This window comes from Lynx canadensis, chromosome C2 (genome assembly GCF_007474595.2).
Source record: "Lynx canadensis isolate LIC74 chromosome C2, mLynCan4.pri.v2, whole genome shotgun sequence".
NCBI classification, from domain to species: domain Eukaryota; kingdom Metazoa; phylum Chordata; class Mammalia; order Carnivora; family Felidae; genus Lynx; species Lynx canadensis.
This window is the reverse complement of record NC_044311.2, coordinates 143762957-143785060: the sequence shown is the minus strand read 5'-3', so window position 1 is coordinate 143785060 and position 22104 is coordinate 143762957. Positions and strand designations below refer to the sequence as shown.

Sequence of the window (22104 nt, the reverse complement as noted above, 5' to 3'; positions counted from 1 at the left end):
CTGTGCACAGACACAGAGTTAGCAGGTGCACATGAATGGAAGGACACGGAAAAATTTTTAAAGTTTTCAACTTCAGGGATACCTGGGTGGCTCAGTCGGTTAAGGGGCCGACTCTTGGTTTCAGCTCAGGTCATGATCTCACGGTTCATGAGTTTGAGCCCCACATTGGTCTCTGTGCTGACAGTATGGAGCCTGCTTGGGATTCTCTCTCTCTCTCTTTCTCTCTTCCCCTCCCCCACTTGCACTGTGTCTCTGTCTCTTTCAAAATAAATTAACTTAAATTTTTTTTAATTTAAAAATAAAAATAAATAAAAATGTTTTAAACTTCAAACATTTTTCCCCTTGACACGTGCACTTGCTATTAATATACCAAAATTGTTCAGTTTCGGGTGCCATAATCACGGAAAGATGGGCAAATGAGGTACATTGGTTTCCTTTTGGTGCTGTAACAAATTTTTACAAATGTAGTAGCTTAAAACAACATGAATTTATTTTTTTTTTATTTTTTTTTCAACGTTTATTTTATTTTTGGGACAGAGAGAGACAGAGCATGAACGGGGGAGGGGCAGAGAGAGAGGGAGACACAGAATCGGAAACAGGCTCCAGGCTCCGAGCCATCAGCCCAGAGCCTGATGCGGGGCTCGAACTCCCGGACCGCGAGATCATGACCTGGCTGAAGTCGGACGCTTAACCGACTGCGCCACCCAGGCGCCCCAACATGAATTTATTGACTTATAGTTGTGGAGGTCACAAGTGTAAAGTCAATATGACTTTACAAGTTGACAAGGCTGCATTCCTTTTGAAGGCTTTGTGGGGGGATCCAATTCCTTGCCTTTTCTAGCTGCTAAAAGCTGTCCTCATTCCTTGGCTTATGACCCCACATCTATTGCCTTCCCCCCCACCCCGGCTTTCATTTCCACATCACCTTGTCTGCCTTCTGACCTTCTGCTTCCATCTTATAAGGACCCTGGTGATTATATTGGGCCCACCTGGATAAGGCAGAGTAATCCCCCCAGAGTCACCCCCCCAAATTAAAATCCTTAAATTAATTGTGATGGCAAAATCCTTTTATTCTATGTATCGTAACATATTAACAGATTCTAGAAATTAGGATATGGACATTTTTATGGGGTCATTATTTAGCCTACTCCAAAGGAGTGGGGTCCAATGCTATGTTCTATGCATTCCACTGTTGCCTTTGTAGATATAGATTATGATCATTTAATTTGGCATGAGTATCTTTTTTTTTAAAAAAAGCAATAAAGACTGATCTCAAGGCCTACTTATACCTAAATTGTTCTACTGAAGGTCAACATTAAAAAGTGTGTTGTTGAAGAAGCAACTTCTCCAAAGACAGTGTAGATGCAGCCTAAAGTATGACACTTGGTAGGTGAGAAAGCACTATACCCTAGCACTCAAACGTTTTTCTAAAAATCGCTGCTCTGAAACTTGGTATCATTCAATGGATTTCCTGAAGATTATTCTTACACTGAAATAACTTACTTCTATCTTGTGGTAAAACCATTATTTTAGCCACATTGCATGTCATACATTTGGAAGTTGTTCACTTGAAATTATTGACTAAAAACCTTGTCTGATGATTGAGAATTTATCCTGATATTGAGAAGGCTATAAAAGCAGCAATACACTTCAGGTTAGTCAATATAAACTTCGAAGACACCTATTTTTCAATGAAAAGAAGCAGTAATAAAAACCCTTATAAATATTACAGGAATACCTCAAAATCACTTAGGAGCACTCCAGGTTTCATTTTAAGTTTCTGCTACTATGATAGCAGTGTTATGCCAATTATTTGTGACATATGGCTTGCCCTTAGCAATGGATGCTGAGAATTTGTAGAGAATTTTTTGTTACTGCCTCTATAGCACTGCATTGCCTTCTAGAAAGTGACCAGGCTCAAATAGGGTGCAGACTTCTTGAGATACCAGGAAATGTTATCAGAAGACTTCTACCCAGAGACTTTCCAGGTATCTCATAGGCCAACTGTGTCACTAAACACAGGAGTTAGAGCCCACTAACTGTCTCAGTTATCTTCCTCAAGACTTGAATGAGGGCTCTTCAGACAAACTAAAATGTGATCTTTGTGCTGCTTGGGCTGCATATGATAACCCATCTAATTCCAAGAGATAGTCTTTGCTGAGAGTAGAAAAGGAAAGTCAGTGCTACTGTGAACAAGGTCATAAGTGTCCTATTGTAAAAATTCCAGAGAGTGGATGGGCGGAGGTGAGGCCACCATTGTTAATGAGCAGTAACTGCCCCAGGGTATTTTGATAATGGTGGGACCATTAGAATTGTCCTTTTGAGAGTCAACTGTCAATGAGTTCTTTTCTATCTTCATGATTCATTTTAAACTACCAAAGTGGGGGAAAAAACAGTAATTATTTTCTAGCCACTGAAACAACAGAATAGTATGTGGCATTTCCGTGATATCCTAATCCAGAGAATCTCTTCAAATAGGTATCAGCCACCCTTCCTCTTGCTGGCTTAAGGATTATGTTTTCTAGATAGCATGGAATATCAAATGTATTCAGAGTATCAAGATTTTTAGTCTTTTGGTAGTCTTCTCTGTATTAGTCAGGGTTCTCCAGAGAAACCGAACCAATAGGAGAGAGATATGAAGAGACTTATTGGGGAATTGGTTCACATGACTCTGGAGGCTGAGAAGGCCTACAATCTGCCATCCACAAGGTGGAGAGCCAGGAAAGCCATGGTGTAAGTCCTGTTTGAGTCTGAAGGCCTGAGAACCAGAAAGGCCGGTGGTGAAAATCTTAGTCCAAGGCCAGGAGAAAACCAAAGTTCCAGCTCAGGTAGTCAGGCAGGAGGTAAAAGGACATATTCTCCTCCTTCTGAAGTTCTGTCCCATCCAGGTTCTCAGTGGACAGGATGATGCCCACCATATTGTGGGGAGGGGAACATCTGCTTTACTGAGTCACCATTTCAACAGCTTATCTCATCTGGAAACACCCTCACAGACATTCCCAGAGATAATGTTTAATCTGGGCATCCACTGGCCCAGTCAGGTTGACACATAAAATTAACTACCATAGTCTCTCTTGAGCTCTTATAATTGAGCTCTTATTATTAACAACGAATAGCATTTTGGGGGGCCTTTTTTGCTACTCTAACCCAACTCAGCTACCTCAGACCCAAACAGTTCATCCCTCTTCATGAGAAAAAAAATCTTTTAGCTTCTCCCAATCATGATTATTTATTATGCACTATAGTTCTATTACACAAGGAATTAAAGCAGCCTAGAAAGTACATTTGAAACAAAGTGATAAATACATTTTAAAGGGTAGAGGAGTTGGAACAAAGACAAATATTAGATAAGAAAAACAAAGCTGAATGGCATGAGCACACATAAATATATACTTTACGTTCCTACTAGTTGCTAATGAAGAACCCACAGTTTTCACCCTAAACTCCCCAGCAGTCAAAACAAAGTCATGAAAAAAGAACACCTCCATGCCTTGCAAAACTCATGCAACAGAAAATTGTTTTTATTCAGAAGAAAAACAGCTTGCTATGGCCCTGATAACCATGGTAATCACCTATCCAGGGTGAGTCTCTGGAGGGTGACGTGTCAGGATCTTCCCCACCTCTTTGGCCAAAACTGGCACATGGCTCCCCCCAAGTACAAGAGAACAAGAAATGCAATCCTGCCATTTGCGTTTCAAGATGGGAAATTGGCAATGGCATCAATGATGTCTAAACTATGGGTCTTCTAAAATCAAGAAGAGTAGTGGATTCTCAGTATTGCCCCTATTACAGATAGATAATGTTATTGAAAGGGCTGGAGTTTTTACTGTCTATCAATCGAGGTCAATGATATGATGTCAAGGGTTGTTAAATAAGAATAATCCTGTTAAGAAACAAACACTATCAAAAGAATATATTAGTGGAAGAATGAAGGGTAATATAAACAGTACTGACAGCCACATTCATTTCATATTAATGTGTGCGATGTGGTGTGTTTAGTGCTGTAAAAAATGATTTAGAGATAGCCAGAACTAGTTTCTAGCAATATTGCTTTGGTAAGGTACACACTGCCTAGGTCAGTACCACTCAGTCGGGCAGATAAGTACGCTATCAAAATTCAAAGAGGGTAACGTTTCTTAGGAAAAAGTCAGTTTTGCCAAGATTAGAAAACTCCCCATATCATGATTATACTTTTTTATTTGAAAAACTGACATTTATCTTGATGTGACATTTTCTTAATCCCTTAATGACTTTTAGTGGAAATACCAATGTGCAGAGAGAAAATCATCATGTGAATGCAATACTTTTATTTATAAAGTATACTATTATTAGATGACAAACTGCTGGCCCCAACCAGTCTACAGACTCTTACATGGATGATTGCTTAAAAAGCACCACTTTTGATGCTACTGGCTTTATTCTTATCTAGAAGCTTCTCAATCACCTGTGTCCTAGTGAGTACACAAAGGTAGCAGGTGAATGATCCATGACTATACTCGTTTCTTATTTTCCATTTATAGGAAATTCAAAGGAAGAACTAGGAGAAACTCACCCAGGCCAGGCACTAAGTAGGAAAGTCAAGAATGAAGATTTTTCTAGCGTGCCAAATAAAAAGTATACCCGGATGACCCAAGGGTTCTATCTGCAATAAAAGTACACCTGTTAGACGAATATTCACTGTGTCTTCATAACTTTTTTCTGACATTAAATACGAGGCATATCGAATGAATATTTGCATCTAATCAAAAAATGTTTAAAAAAAAAAAAAGCCTATGTCCTCAATTGACGACCAAACGTCTCCAAATCACGTATTATTCTTATTTTTTATTTTTTTAATTCACTTATTTATTTTTAAGAAAGAGAAAGAGAGAATGAGCAAGGGGAGGAGCAGAGAGGGAGAGAGAGAGAGTCCTAAGCAGGGTCTGCACTGCCAAGCGTAGAGCCCAATGTGGGGCTTGAACTCACGAACCACGAGATCATAACCTGAGCCGAAACCAAAAGTGAGATGCTTAACAGATTGAGCCACCCAGGAGCCCCTCCGAAATCACATTTTAAAAGAAAAGTCAGCCCAGTGAAAAGCTGAAAACTCAGGTGCCTTTTTGTTGCTTTTTCAGTGTTAGAAACGATATTTGAAACCTCAGTGTCCAGCTCTATATCTTGACATAAAACTTGCCCAGTCCTCTTTCAAGAGGTAGGCTTGGCTGCAATTACACTATCTAACAACCAAAGTGAAAAATTGGATTCCTGACTGACCGTGGCAGGTTAGCTCTTTATGCTCCGATGATATAAGAGACCAGCTAACAAGACCTCACCATGCATGGCTTTAAACGTTATTGATGGCCCTAAAGCAATTCTACCCTTTTTAAAATTCTTTTGTGAGCTCAGTCTTGTTATCACCATAGGAGTGACTTACACACGGTGGGGCTCAGGATTCAGAGAGAGTTTCCTGTCATTTGTCTTACCTTCATGACATTACAATTTCACTAAATATTCCTCTGGTCTCCACATTAGCAGAACAGGGCAAAAGAAGTGTCTGATTGGTGTGTTCAGTGCTGTCATTGAATACTCTCTTCATTCTTTATACCTTTTCACATGAAATCACTCTAGTTTACATATCTTAGGCACTTTCTAGGACCTCTGATAACATATGTTGCCTTTCCTGAGATCTTTGCAATCCATTTCTTCAATTGCAGTTATAAAAGTCTGTTCTTTGTTGTGAATGGACATGTTTTCCATATATTGGTGATTCTCAACCACTGCTGTGAAATACAGAAATCCAAACTCTGCTCTGAGGAATTCCAATTCAGGATGGCTCTGTAATGGAGTCTAAGAATATCCGATTTTAAAATTTCCAGAGGGTATTCTCATTTGCATTCAGAATTTATCAGAATTGTGGGGAGAACCGACTTGGAAATTTTATTTCCTAGGCTTCTGCATTCATTTCTATACAAATACTGAGAAACAGCACCCAAATAGTCCTTTGCTGACCTGCCCCCAAGGAAGGCGATGCCCTTGATTTGGGAGATTTAGAAACTGTTGCTTATCTCCAAGTCATTTGCAACTATTTCTCCTCAGTGGACACCATTTCCAGGAATCCAAAATAAGATCACAGTTTAATAAACTACCTCTACCCAGAAAGCTTGTCCTTTCTGCTCACCTTCTTTCCCCCTCCCCTTCTAGGTAAAAACAATACACACAGAATGTCTGGAACTGTCAAGATCCCAAGTAGGTAACTGGGGATCAGAATTAAGAGGTGGTGTGGCATTTGTACAGGAATGGTCCCCATCCTTCTATCTATAAACAAATCCTCTTTTCCCCTCCTCACACTGTGGGGTAAGATGGGAGAGCAGTAGAGAGAGAGGCTTCAGAGATATGCATATGTATAAATCCTCATTTAAATACATCTACATACCAGTATTGCAATTCAACATTTAATGAGTTCTACTCTGAGGCATTACGGTAAGTATTAAAGCTAAGGAGATCAATAAAATATCTATCTAAGCATGGTGTTACTCAGAAACCTAGGCAATAAAGAAAGTAAAACACTGCATTATTAAGAACAATTCCAAATATTAACTTTGGTGAGCATAAACTATTTTTAAATTTGATCGTTAGACCTGCCACTTCAATGAAGATCGAACATAGTCTGATGAAAGAATATTGGATGGAGGTTAATGGCCTGGGTCCGCATCAGCCCACATCAGCCACTGATCTGTCTCAGGTTTCTGATCTGCTGAATCCATGGGTTTCCAAAGCCTCTTCCTGTTCTATGTCCTCAAGCTATTGCAATTGCCCTACTCATGATCTATTTCTTATTATAATTCTGTTTCTGATTCTTTCCCCGTATTTCTCTTTTGCAGATTCTGTTTATGGGCATGATGACTGAGTACTATCACTACTTTTTCACAACCCTGGTAAGCACATCTGGTAGAAACATATTCCATGCTATAGGAAACATTTCCAGTTATTTCAAAGTCATCCCCACCAGTGTCAGAGGCAGGATATTGTCATGGAGATTTGTATTAGTTTCCTAAGAAACCTATAAATCCAGAAATGCTGAACAGCAGGGTTTTTTTTTTCTTTTTTAAACTAGCATCTATGTATATGCATCTGGAAAGGGATTAAAATGATACTTCCATTAAATAGAAACTGTCAAAGTGCATATGCATAAAGAAGAATCATCTACATTTTCTATATACATTAGAAGGCACACTAAAGTATATCTTGGCTTTTTTGATCTATGTGATTTATCTGCCCAAGTCCAGTAGATAGCTGGCTTAGCCAGGGGTCACCTGTCAGGTGTTTTGAAGACCATTAAGAAAAGGAGCATCAGAGATGCTTTGCACAGAGAATATTCTTCACCATAAAAAAAAAAAAAATGGCACTGAGCCTAAGAAATTAAGAAACAACACTAAATTTGAGAGTATCAGATCAAGGGAGAATGACTTAGGGCATTGAACACATGTGAATGATGTGATAGCTCTCATTCAATTTCAAAAATCTGTGCCCCCCCACTACACCCCTCCCAACACACACACACACACACACACACACACACACACACACACACACATTCCACTTTCTTACATGAAAAGAAAACGTAAAACCAACCTTCTTTACTACTCTGTTAAGGTGTGTCTACTGAAATCCACCCAGATTCTGGGAAATGTATTAAGTACCATTTTACCAAATAAAACTTGCAAGGGAGGCTGATGAGTAAGGGAAATATAAGAATTTGGAACAAGGACCAGCTGTCCTTGAATAAATACTACTGATAGAAACAGTTCATTCTATTCCTCACTCAAGTATCTCTGAGAGCATGAAGAGGTACAGAGGACATCATGAGACCAATGTTCTGGGGCAAGTGCCAAAATCATCACTGCTCCAGAGCTTGGGACAAGGGAGTGGGATGCAGGGCAGAAGATCTTGAACTTAAGTTTCCATGATCTTCCCTCCCTCATGGACATCCTAATCAGGTCTTCTGTCAGAACAGTCAAGGGAAACCTTGAGACCTGGAAAGCATCTTAGGTCACAAGTACAACCATCTCCCCATCACCATGAATACCTGGGTTCTACCCAAGGTGGCATGGCCACCTGCCACAGAAATTTCTATCATCCCTGGCTGTGCACCCTCCTAAGGCTAGTTTTGTTGAAATTTGAGAAAGAATATGAACAAAGAAAAAGGCTGGTCTTCACAGAGACCTTTCAGGAACAAACAACTTACTCTCATAGTCTTGCTTTTTTCATCCTTCCCTGACAAGCAGGTGTTGCAAATCGGACCCTAGACTTTCCGTATTCTATATTGCATAGAAACCTCAAATTTTAAGCCCACTTAATTTTGCACCTGTGTAATGTATTCATTTTAGCACACTGCGTTATGTGCTATGGAGTCTGTGAGGGATTCCATATGCATTCTGGAATTTTCTGTCTGACCTCTTGTAGTTTGAGTAACTTTTCTTCCATTCATTGGGTGGAAATCTTTCCAGGTCTTCTTCTTTAAATTTGCTTCTTTAAGCATTTTCCTTTGGTTTTATCTGCATTCTTCCATGCTTTGCTTTTATATATTCTTACCCTTCTTGCCCATGAGTATTAATAAAACTTAAAAGGAGAAAGAGAGTTACATAGTACAAAGGGAAAAATATATATATAACACTTTAGAAGGCAGTACTCTTTTTCTGATACTGAGCCAGGAGCACAGAGCTGCCCTCTTAAAATTCTACGGTCTAATCCAACATTATCTTGGTAAAGGGTGGCAGGATGCATCTTCTGCAAATACAAGTCATGAGGTATTTCTGAAGCTACTTCTTTCTCCTTAGAACCGCGGTCATCACTGATAATATACCATCTTGCATTGCACTTCCATAAAGCATTTACACCGTTAGGAAATTTCCATGGAAGTTTTTCTCTTTTTTTATTCCTGTTAAATGTTATTTTGGAAGTCTGGTTTATTCTTCAATGTGAGGCATTTTTAATGGCATTTTAGAGTCAAACCTTTCTTCATAAGAAAAAAGTTGCAATTATCGCATAGATCTGTTTTAAATATGAATCAACATAAACCCCTGGTTTACACTCAGCCTCCTCTGTCATGGAAGACACGAGTGGATTAAATGTTTTTTTCTGGAAACGCTGTCTGACAGGGAACTAGTTCTACTGTTGTGATACCCAGGTTCGCACAACTCTATGCTCCAATTTATTCTCTGAAGAGAACCCTTCGCTTCCTATTCAGAGCTTGTGTCCGGTGAACATTCTTCATGCACTCAATGTATGGGACATGGGTGATTTTCAATGAGCCAGGAAGTGATAATTTTTCCTCCTGGAAATGATCTTCCTGTCAAGTGCATATGCAAGTTCCAAATTCCACCACCTTTATAAGATCTGAGGCAGCCAGATGTGATGGAGAAGGGAGGAACTGACAAGCGGGTCATTCTTGAACCAATCACATCACCACTCAGATTTTCAGTGTCCTCATGTATAAAATAAAAGCATCAGAACAAGTGGACACAAAGATACCTTCCAACACCCCAAACACTATACCCCAGACAGAATTCTCCAACTTCTCAGAATACCCAAGGGCATACTAATTATTGACAGCCAAATTCCTCTTCTTGATTTGCCCAAACTCTAACAGTGTTGCAAAAAAATAGATGCAAACGAAAACCGTCCACTGCCTTAGAGCTTCTCAGGCAGCACACAAAGGAAGAACCATAGGAAATGTTCTTTCATGAAGTGGCATGAGGATGTTTGCCATTTTAGTTTTAATCTGTTGCTTCTGCGATCGTTATTCTCTTTTGCATAGAGAGCATTGAAAATGTTAACCCTTTCTACTTTTATCATTTTTAATACTGCGCAGGACTTATTTGCTTTAGATCTGGAACTCTATAGGTACAGTGGTGTAAACATGACCGGGTTTCGGCTGCTTAATATTGACAACCCTCGCGTGTCCTCCATCATTGAGAAGTGGTCCATGGAGAGACTGCAGGCCCCCCCCAGGCCAGAGACTGGCCTTTTGGATGGCATGATGACAGTAAGTAGTCTTAAAACAGAATCACTTGAGGTGATGTTTGAATTCCTCGGGGGTTGGGTTAAGAATCTCGCATGCCTTCCCTAGTGTGAGTAAACGTATCACAACCTGTGCCTTGACTTGAATGAAAGAAGAAGGAGTAAACTTTTCAGGTATTTTCAATGCCTCGGCATGGCTACGCTCAAAAACTGCTATTTTCAGCCTTCTGGCTGTACACGCCTCAGATCAAGTTAATAAGAGTAGCCACCATTGTCAGCCAGATGGAGCCAAGGCAGAAACCAAAGCGAGGGTAAGTGGAGAGAGTTTTGCCCCTGGGAATGTGGCCTTGGGAAGAAGGGAGAGAAAGAAGAGGAACAAGCTGCCTACAAAAATTAGACAGAACCTCACTTCTGCCTTCCTCGTTTCTGCCACATCTCAGCAAGCGGCAGCACACATGGAAAAGTGCCAGATTTACTTACAGTCGGCGTGTTCACGTTCTTCCTGCCTGGATATGTACAGGAACACCTTTGCAGACATTGACTGTGATTCACACCAGCCATATGTTGCTCTTGAAGCAGTTGCCAGACCCACCCCCTGACAAAGGAGAGGTACTCGGCTGAACAGATAAATTGCAAACTGCCTCATCAGAGAGCTTCTTGCTAACATCATTTGTCTTCTGTTGTCAAAGGCACCTACCCTAGTTTTATTTCTCTAATGAAGCTCCCTGTGTGATGAAGAAAATAGCAGCAGATAAAAAAAAAAAAAAAAAAAGCTTTCTATGTAGGAACAGTGTCAGCTAAAGGGAAAGACACTGGGAATGCAGGCAGGTAATAGCATTTGAAATTGGCCTAGTATTTCATTTCTCTCTTGCCATCATCGGGAGAAGCACTCTTGCTTTAAAGATGCAATTTACTGATAACTGAAAGGTATCATCTTGCAGAGAAATGAACTTGGGATTTCTTTTTTCATGAGAAACAAGTGAGTAGAAAAAATAAATGAATGAATGAAGTGGTTCTGGATGATTCCACATTCAAGCTCCCTGTCTGTTTTTCAATCCTGAAATAACTCTTAAAATACACAAAGTGATCTGAGAGATAATGATGGGAAGCATTTTGGTACAAATGAGCCTTGGGCGATTTAAAATGTTGCTTTGAATAAGAACAAGTAGAGAATATCTGAGGAAATACTAGGCTTTCTGAAAGGGGAGGAGCAAGCCAGAGAGAGAGAAAGAGTCAGAGACAGAGAGAGACAGAGAGCTATGCTAATACACTGTTTTTTCTCGTTTTCCTCTTGGATTTGTAGTTCCAGTGAGTTCAAATATGGCTCAAAACCCTCTGACCATCCTCCCTGCCCCCAGTGAGATTTCTATCATAGGATAAGATCTCAAATAATTGTTACCTCTGCTTGGTATATACCACTAAAAAAGTTACAGTTTGGAGCTATGTTAACACAGATTGTGGATTCATGCCAAACAGTAAATATTCATCATAAGGATGGCTTAATTTATTTAAAAAAAAAAAAAAAAAGCATCTGTTGTATTCAATTATACTGAGCTGACAGGACAGTTTGTACATATTGACTGAGATGAGGAAAATCATTAATAAGGAGGAAAAAGCCTCACAACTCACACTGACTCAGGCCAGGCACGGGGTCCTGCTATTTCCCCAGCACAGCTCTTGGTGACCTGGGCAAATGACAGTCCCGTGGGCAAGAGGCATGACAGAGCCAAGTTCCAATGGATGGAAGAGGTCCTGTTTTGCCTAAAGTTTATGACTGTCATCTCCCCTAAGAAAGAGATCTCTAGGCTCTGTTATTGCTTATTGTTATTATTATACACTATAAAAAAGAAAATAGGGGTTTATCAGAACAGAAGAGAAGGGCTCACCAGGGCACTAAAAGTGGGGAGTATATAGCTATATCAGATCATGTCTAGACTAGTCAAAAATGTGGTAGAACACAGCACCCACTAGAAGTTGGATCCCATGGTCATGCAGAATTGTTTGCCCCCAATTTTACTGAGATACAATTGTACACATTGTAGAATGTGTACAGCCTAACAGGTTGACTTACATATATTGTAAAACGATTATTGCAGTAAGTTCAGTTAGTATCCGCCATCTCATGTAGATACCATAGAAAGAAAAAAAAATAGGTATAGTTTTGAAATTTATCCCATGAAGCATGATATTGACCTTTATTTACCCAAAGAGTCCATTTACCAGTTCACTGTTTCCTTTTTGCTTCTAGTAAAGGCGACCTGTTTGGGGATGTAGAAACTGAGTCACAGCAAATTTAAAGAGCAGCTTTAAAGGCACTCAGTGGACTAATCTGAGTCAAGAGAGCACACCCCATGTCTCCAAGCTGGGGCCCAGATCTAACAAATCTTTGTTCTCGTGTCGCCTCTGTACTCAGACTCTTTTCTTCTCGACCTTACTGATGAAACGTCCCCTGGTTTCAGTTCCACAGGGTCTGTAGTCCTCAGATCTCATGTTTTATTCCTTCGTGTATCTGTATCATTTGTGGCTCTCACTACCTAAAACCCTCCCTGATTCCGGTTTGCCACTTCATCAGAGAAGCCTGCTACGAATCCCCTATCTAAATAATCTAAATAGTAGCCCCCTGCTGTTATTCTCTCTCCCATAGCCTGTTTTCCCTTGCTCTGTAGCCCTGTGACTTAATACACTATACTTTGATTTGTTTGTTCTATGCTTTCCCTTACATGAATATAAGCTCCATGAGGACAGAGACTTTGTCGTTTTGTGATCTGCCTCATCCCCAGCACTGGGAAAGGCCTGGCACAAAGCAGGCCTTCAATAACTATGTATTTAATAAAGGAACTAATACTAAATAAATAAGAATTGAGCATCTGCTAAGACCAAGATGTTAAATGAAAAATATTCATATAGTCCCGAAATAATTCTGTAAAAGTCCAAGGAGAGTTCCTATAAATAAGAAATAGGCCTGAGTAGTGCAGATAGAGATTATTCTAAACTATTAATATTATTTTAAAAATTAACCTAGACTAACCACTGTTAATATTTAAGTTACACCATTACTCTAATAGAATTGCATTCTCTGAAATTGTATGCATTATACCACCACTCTCCGATGTGAATTTCCCTGTTGCCCTATATAGTTATATTTTTGTGTGCACTACATACATATACAGATGTCTTATAAATATATAATGTAGAAAAATTTTAAATATGTTTAAAAATACCCATGTGTTTTTACTTCCCACCTATTTGTCTAATGTCCTCTTTAATGTTTTTTTGAAATTTATTTCTTTTGAGAGAGCAAGAGTGGGGAAGGGGCAGGGAAAGTGGAGGGAGAGAGAATCCCAAGCAGACTCTGTGCTGTCACAACAGAGTCTGACGTGGGGCTCGAACTCACAAACTGTGAAATCATTAACTGAGCTAAAATCAAAAGTCAGAGACTTAACCAACTGAGCCATCCAGGTGCCCCTTTAATATGTTTAACTACTAAAAATTTCTTAGAGGGGCGCCTGGGTGGCGCAGTCGGTTGAGCGTCCGACTTCAGCCAGGTCACAATCTCGCGGTCCGTGAGTTCGAGCCCCGCGTCAGGCTCTGGGCTGATGGCTCGGAGCCTGGAGCCTGTTTCCGATTCTGTGTCTCCCTCTCTCTCTGCCCCTCCCCCGTTCATGCTCTGTCTCTCTCTGTCCCAAAAATAAATAAACGTTGAAAAAAAAAAAATTAAAAAAAAAAAATTTCTTAGAACGTCATACACTAAAATATCATCAAATAATATTATGATATATATCAAAACACATCCAAACATGAAAAGCATGTCCAAGATGAAAAATATTGACTCCAGACTTAAGAGCCATAGATGTAATTAAAGGGAAAAAATATTGACTTTAAAAATATGGTTAAAATTAAGTTAAGAAAACTGTTACTGAGTCAGTAGAGTCCAAAAATAGTGAAACTCGTTATTTAAAACATCTTGAGATTAAAAAAAGAAGGTGTTTTATCAACCGAAGTGTTAATTAACTCAATAGAGGTTGGAGTGATTTTATGAAATGTACTTCATTTCTTTTCACTACGTTTAAATTTCCCTTAACATTTGGGCTGATTTAATCTATTGGCTTTTAGATAGACTGGGATAATGGAGCGGTTCATTTTAGGATAGATTCCTCTCTGACTGTGAACCAAAACTATATATGATTCAACACTACATAGGAATCATAGAAACAACACAATGCCGGTCTATCATTGGCCTTCCCGGTTCTTTAAATGCATTCACAATATCAAGTTAGGTCAGTAGTTTTATGTCACATGTGAGTATTTCCTAGCATGACCCAAAAGGGAGGCACTTTTGAGTGTCCACCTAAATGTTCATTCCAGTGATGCAAGACAATGGGCTGTGGGATTCCAGATAAGCAAAGCCTACATTAAGTACTGACTATGTCCCCTGAATAACTGAACGACCTGACTAGGTTATTTAGCCTCTAGGAGCCTGCTAGCTCATCTGTAAATCTGTAAAATAATACTGTGCAGTGCTCTATAGATTAAATTAGATAATGTCTACAAAGCCTCCAGGACATAGAATTGAATTTACTTGATGGTACCTGCTGTGAAGCCAGTGTGTACTCAATCAAAGAACAAAAGGCATTCTGAAATGCAGAGGCAGAATCCTTTTTGTTTACAAGAGACAAATTTCTTGGCTTGCACATGGAGCCCAGGATGGCTCCTTCCCTGGTACCTGTGTGACCTTCTGCGACCAGTGGAACCACCTGGGTATGTTTTCCAACTCCACATATGGTCCTCTTTTTCCAACTCCTCCCTGTCTCCCTCAAAAGCTAAAAATGCTTCTTCACGTTACAATATGTCAACCTCTGTGCCGGGTCTCACTGGACCTGCTGGAGTTGCTGCCTTAATTACCAAATTTCTAGATTGTGAGTACGTGATTCTATCTTTACTACCTCTACAGCCCATTTCCAAACCCTGGTTTGCTTGCGGCTCGCTCTTTGCAGCATCATTCCCAACTCGGGATGTTCACTGCCTCTCCCACTACTTTGGCTCCTCAACAGCATCCACCCCCACAAGGGAAACTAGCTAATTCGTACTAAGAGACAAATTCTGCTAGCTGTATGCTGTGGGTGAGATACTTTAATAGAGGACCCAAGTAAGAGAGTAAATTTAGGAAATGAAGGGAAAGGGTGTTATTTGGGAGAACTTCTCTTTTAGAAGAGAAGATATTTGATATTCACTAACCATACCAGGTTAGTGAATATTTCTAAATTTGCAGAGAAGATGGGAAATCCATACTTTCTGCCCATTCGCTCCACAAGGACTAAGTCTTCCTTCAGCACCCCGATCTTGTCCAGCTTTTCCCAACACTGTTATATACCAGGAAGAGAGCAAAATGCAAGGACTCTGTAAAGCCACATCCTGTCACTAATCCTCATTCCTAAGGTGTAGCATCTCACTGGATTGTGTTGGGGTCCCCAGGACCATATTCAGGTTTGATGATTTGGTAGAAGGACTCACAGAAATCAGCAGACCTGTTAGACTTGTAGTTTCAGTTTATTGCAGCAAAAGGATATAGATTAAAACCATCAGAGGAAAAAGTTACAAAGGGCACACAGTCCAGGAGAAACTATGCAGAAACTACGAGTGTTCCCCTCCCAGGAAAGTTGTGTCGACAGTATTTCATTCTCTACAGCAATGATGTGGGACATGTGTGAAGTGTTACTAACCTGGGAACCTCACCCAAGCCTTGGTGTGAGGGTTTTTTATCAGGAGTCAGTCACGTAGGCACAGAGCAGCCCCATATCTGACCTTAGTTACTTAGTCTTAGTCTTAGTTACTCAGCAGTTCCTGAGGGCAAACTGAAATAGCGCGGCCCGGGGCCCCAGATGAACAAAAATAGACATTCGTCATAAATCACACTGTTGGCTGACACTGTTTAGCAATGCCCAAGACCCCAAAGATACAAAATCACTATGATCAGCCAAGGTTTGGGGTGTTTTTTTTCCCAGTAACCAAAGGTCAGTCTTTTCTTTGAATACGTAGAGTGTGAGCACCCCAGACCTGCTGAGTTAACCCATGCTGTTAAGTTAACCCATTGCATGCTGTTGTGATAACTAAAACACTGTGTGAGACTGCTTTTCATATGCTTGTTTCGTGATCCATGTTGCGGTTAAAAGATTTTCTTAGGGGCACTGAGTAATGGGGTTTCGTTCAGGCTTCCGATATAAATAAAATGTGCACAGAAACGCATTTGGAAAAACAAACTCTGAAACACAGGCCAATTTTTTTTTTTAAATTTACTTAAAATGACTTGAGGGTTGCTGCTCTGTCACTGGCCTCCAGCACAGAACTAAAGAGGAAAGGAAATTCAGGGATAGTTTATTAGTGCTATAAAATAGGTAGAGGACATGTCTCTTCCATCTGAGAAAACACTGCACTTCAAGAGGAAGCATGGTTTTAGAATAAATGGTTTTCTTCTTCGAATTTGAAAAGCACAGATCAGGCCCATGGTTGTGAACCATGTTATTTCCCAGCCCAGTGCAGAGGCAGCCTTGACAAAGAAAGTCAGAATCCTTTCTAAGCCCAGCTTATGAAAACGTTAGATCATTGGAACGTTACTCCTCACACTTCTGTACCAAATCATTCCATTTGTCAACTAGTGATTACACATACAAATTTATGAAAAGCATATCCCACTGCTAAAAAGGTCCAGGTCCTCATAGCATAGCAGTCAAGCGGTTTTTCAGAGCATGAGCTCTGAAATCTAAGTTTACATCTTGAGGTGAAATTCTCGCTTGCCTAATAAGTTAGGGAGCTATCAAAGTTATTTCCTGAAGTTACTTCTCCAAGTCTCCATTTCCCTGTCTGTATAATGGGGACTTTGCCTATTTCAAAGGTATCGTTTCAACAATTTAAGGACACGGCATGTGGAAAATGCTTATAGTGCCTGGTGTGTAGTAAGTTGTCAGTGAATATTCACCATAATTGAGCTATTATTGTACTTATTAAATCATCAGACAAAAACTTGCTTTAGAAGCAGTTAGTTCGGTTTTGTGGTTGTGAAGACAAACCCGAGCACCAACCTCCTTGTTTTGAATCTTGGTTTTCCCTCCACTAGGTTGGGGATGCTGTTTAACCTGGTTACTTCTTTAACCGCAAAAGAGTAACAGTTATGGTGAGGATTTCGTGTCAAGGTAGCACCTGACTTATAATAAGAACTTGACAAAAGTCAGCTATTGTTACTGATTGAGTTTCAAAAGGTCTCATTCTACCAATAGATTACTCTCCTTCAATTCCACCAAATTGATAAAGGAGAATGGTGAAGAACATGGATGCTTGATGAAACAATTTATCTTAGAAGGACATCTTAAAGCCTTGGCGTTATACAGGTCTCACAAAAATGTATCTCATTTTAAGGCAAGAGATACCATGACTTCCTTCTGCAAACATTTATTAAGGACCTTTTATATGCCAGTAACTCTCTGCTAGCCACTACAGAATAAAGTCGAGGAGTGCTGGGTGGCTCAGTAGGTTAAGCATCAGACTCGTGATTTTGGCTCAGGTTGTGATCTAACGTTCGTGAGATGAAGCCTGACATTGGGCTCTGTGATAACAGTGAGGAGCCTGCTTGGGATTCTCTCTCTCTCTGCGCCCCCCCCCACCTGTGTGCACACGTGCACACACACTCTCTCTCAACATAAATAAGCATTAAATATATATTATATATAAATATTAAATTAAATTTATATATGTATATATAGGGAGGTGAGAGAGAGAGAGAATGAAGTCGAACCATTTCTGCATTCGCAAAACCCACATTCTTATTGAGAAACAGATGTCACTATAAATACATATGGAAAATGCCATGATAGCAATTGCACAGGAAACAGATTTAAAGTGGGGATACTCTCTGGCCTCATAGATGGATAAAGTGCAAGATGTAGTAACCCTTACCCTCTCTTTCCACCTCCATTAAGACATGCTCAGTAAGTGCATAATACATGTTGAATCAACAGATTTCTGAAAAAAAAAATACATGATAATCTTTGATCTATGACCTGAATTCTAGGTTTAACTCTACCAATTGTTGGCTATATGTATGTTTCTACACAAGTCAATATCCTGTCTAAAGGTCAGTTTTCCTACATCAGTAGTTTTATCTATCTGTTCTGTTGATTTCGGGAGCTTGTTGAGAATTTCAAATAAATTTGTGATGAAAACCCTCCACTAAAATGTGAAGGTATTATATGATTTTATCCTTAAGAAAACATGACAATATTTTTATAAAAATTCTAGCAGTTTTGTGTGAAATTTTGCAAGTGAGAGAAATATCATGAGGAAGGGAAGAATGAGATGCCCAACCCCCAAAAGCAATAACTACTTACACTTTCTATCAAAAAAAGCAAATGCTGATAAAAGAAGGTGTATTCTGAGCTAGTTACACAGGTCTGTTTTTCAGAAGGTCTCTTACAACCTGCTGTTTGATTTTATTCCATATCTCAAACCTTCTTGGCTCTAGTACATAGAAGCAAAGAGCACAAGTATCTCTATTTGGAAATTACCTATTAGTTTTGCTTGAATCTGTTTCTTTCTACCAAATAGAAACAAGCAAATAAACATATAAATGGGTATAAGTCCTAAAAAACAAAATCTCATATTAAAATGTTGAGGCTTAGTAACTTCTAACTCAATGTAGTTGATCTTAACACCATGCTTAACACGGAAGATGCTCCAAATATTTGTTCCCTGAATCAAGACTTATGTGACTGACATCGGTGAGGTGGGCTTTTTATTTTTTGTATTTTTGTTTTTTTTTTTTTAAGAATTCAAAACAAAGCAGAGCTATGACTCCAGTTTACTGTGGAGTAGGAGGTATTATGCTAGAGAAAAATAGCTACTGGAGAGTGAAGACTATTCAGCTGGAGAATGAATGGTTGTTGAGATCAGACAAATAGGAGATAAAGGAAGCAGGCAGAATGATTTTGCAGGTAAAGGAAGGTAAACAAAGGTGGAACTGAAGATGTGATGTGTGTTTTCCTTCACAGACTGAAGCGGCTCTGATGTATGATGCCGTGTACATGGTGGCCATTGCCTCCCACCGGGCTTCCCAGCTGACCGTCAGCTCCTTACAGTGTCATCGACACAAGCCATGGCGCCTTGGACCCAGATTTATGAACCTAATTAAAGAGGCAAGTGCTACTCGTTCACAGCCCAGTTCTTCCCTACGCAGAGTGCTGTTTGACTTGTTGCTTTAGAGTGGTCTTCCCACATGGCTTTGGTGGTATGATATCTATAAAGGAGGAGAAACCATCATCAGCCAATCTGCTGGGATTTCACTGGTAAATGTTTATCTAGAAGGACTACCAGAACTTTTCTAGCATGATGTTGAGAAGTTCAAAGAAGCTACCAGACCGTAATACTCACTCTCCTTCATCTCCGCTATGCTCATCTCATTTGCTGCTGGCTCTCCTCCACCCATGTGATTAGGAGCTCATAGGTGCTTATTCCAGGCTGCATTGAGTCAAAGAATGGGTTTGCCCATCACTGAGAGATACCAGGGATAGTTCCCACCTGGTATCCCATAACTCCAGTGGTTTCCTAAATTCATAATTCATCCCATAATTCCAGTGGTTTCCTAAATATCAAGTTGTGCATGACTGAACAGAGGGATCTGTTTGTCCTAATGAAATAGCAATTATTTTGCCATTTGTCAGCACGCCAGAAAAGTCCAGTCCTATTCAAAACTGACCAAGTGCACTAAAAGATTTTCAAGGACTTCTCTGAGTTCTTCATGATTGCCCTGAAATCCTGGACTACCCCCCCCCCCACCACCACACACACACTTTCCTTTTCTCTGGTGCAATTTGACTTCTCCTCAGCAGACCCTGTTCTAAGATTCTGAGATTTCTCTCATAGATATGTGTCCTTGGATTAGCTTTGACATCAACATATACCTCAGGGTGTGTCTGGACTTGACAAGATGAAATAAGGTCTGAGTACACACCCTCCTCTGTGATGCTGCTCTAATGTTTTCTCTATGGGATGCAGAAATTTACCTCTCAAGTGAAGAGCATCTTTATTGCCCTCTGTACTGGAGATGGTTGAGGTGAGACAAAGTCAGAAAAGAAAAGAATGGGAGGGCACATAGTACAAGACAAGAATGCCCAGCCAAGAGCAAGGGAGAAATCCTACTTTGGGCTCCATCCCTGCTTGTCTCTACAAACCCTCTCCTGGGCTGTTCAATCTACTTCCCTGTTAACAGATGACTCTGATCCAGAAGGATGAGAACCAGAGAGGCAGTATGCCATGAGATTTAACACTACTCAGCCTCCAAAGCAAGGCTGAGTCTAGGGTATGGCAAGCAGCAAAGAACTTCCCTGGGAATGTGATTCAAGGAGGCACTCACTCTCAGGTGTGAGCTCTGCACCTACACGAGACTTCAAGGGAGTGCTGCCTTAAATTTTGTGCCCTAGGGAACCTCTCTTACCTCACCCTAATCCTGGTGTGGTTGCTTGGGTTTAAATCCCAGCTCTACTAACATTTGTGAGCAGTATAACCCACACAATGAAGTTGAGTTACTTAACTTCATTAACTACCTGAAGTTAAGAGTTACTTAAACTCTTGTGTCTCAATATTCTCTTCCATAAAATAGGAATGACACCTTCTATCTCATAGCATTATTGTGAGGATAAAAAGTGAGGTTGTTAAGAACAGCACAGAAACATAGTAAGAATCTGAGATATTAGCTCTTCTCTTACCATTCGGATAGACTACTAATAATAGCCTCATTCAGTTTACTGAGTATGATGCCAGGAATTGAAACCCAGCAACAACAACAACAACAACAAAGAAATCACAAATAGGCATGAAATGAAATACTCTTTCTGACAGCCACAGAAATCTGACATACTGTGCCTAACGGAATAACATCACCCAGCCTCTGCTCTCCCTGCAGCAATCATCGCTAGGTCTTGAATCACTATCCTGATCACCTTGATCTTTAACAAGAAAACAGCTGGTTTCCTTTCATCTCGTACCAGTGCAAGGAAAGGCATGAGGCCTCATGAAAGCTCAGGATCAAACACTCAGAGCACCCCAAGCATCTTTTTGCTTGTATAAGAAAGTAAAATTTCCAAACTACAGTTAGGCATGTTTAAAGAAATAATGAACTCCAAGATGAGGGACCACAATGAAAGCAAGAAAGCATTTTATGATCTTTTACTCCAAAGAGCAAATTCCCCATTCTCAGGCTCCACAGTTGGGGGTTGAAGGGAGAGGTGCATCATGGGTTGAAAACTTTTGTCACCATTGTGCTCATCTTTTTTGTCTCCTGAGTCACAACGCCATATGCCGCCCTTGGCAGGACACAGGTACCTGCAGAGATGGGATAGGGAGCGACCCGGAGCCGTGTCCCAGCCTGTTGAAAGACTGCATGGAAGGAATTCTGAGACAGGCCAAAACATGCAAACGTGATAGAATGCAGGTGTTTCTTTCAAAGAGTACCTAATTCAACAAAATTTTGCAGGCATCGGGTTTTAGTAAGGCATGTGGTCCTAAAACTTCCCTGGGTCCTTTCGTTTAGTAACTATCACTTTTTAAAGGATTTCCAAACTATAATCAGAAATCATGTAAAGGAGCAAGTCAGCAGGTTGAATTTATGGGGTGAAGATGAAATTTGTCACAGGAGGTAAAGTTTCCAAGCAGGGAGGTGGTTGTGTGTGCACTAATCCCTGATAACTTCACACATCATTTAGAATCAGTAAGCCTTGCAGACAAGTTATTCAGGCTAACCACCCTTCGGTGTTTCAGGCCGACTCGAGAGAGGAAGAATTAAACGACATTTTAAACCTGGTAGAGTGTGTCACAGTGTCACCTCTCTAGGCATTTGCTAAGCAAATATATTAGGAGATTATAAATCCCCACCCAGCAAGACGTACTGAGATTCCATCATACAAGTAAAACTAACTTGGCACTACAGGGAACTGTCTCCCCCACAAACTGGAAGATGTGGATTTTACTATCTACTATACAAATTCGACACAGTGGAGAAATGACAGACTTCCTTTGAAGCTTTCGTGTGTCTGGAATAAAACCTACACTCATCGGCAGAAT

General features: G+C 40.2%; 1 protein-coding gene across 2 annotated transcripts in view; it reads left to right on the top strand.

Moving 5' to 3' along the window:
* GRIK1 (glutamate ionotropic receptor kainate type subunit 1) overlaps positions 1-22104 on the top strand; it is a 370466-nt gene that overhangs the window by 255656 nt on the left and 92706 nt on the right. For both annotated transcript variants that reach the window (XM_030330322.1, XM_030330323.2), the window contains exons 5-7: positions 6861-6914; positions 9851-10024; positions 19038-19181. In XM_030330322.1, coding sequence (XP_030186182.1) covers positions 6861-6914; positions 9851-10024; positions 19038-19181 — 372 coding nt within the window. The remainder of the gene's footprint in view (positions 1-6860; positions 6915-9850; positions 10025-19037; positions 19182-22104) is intronic.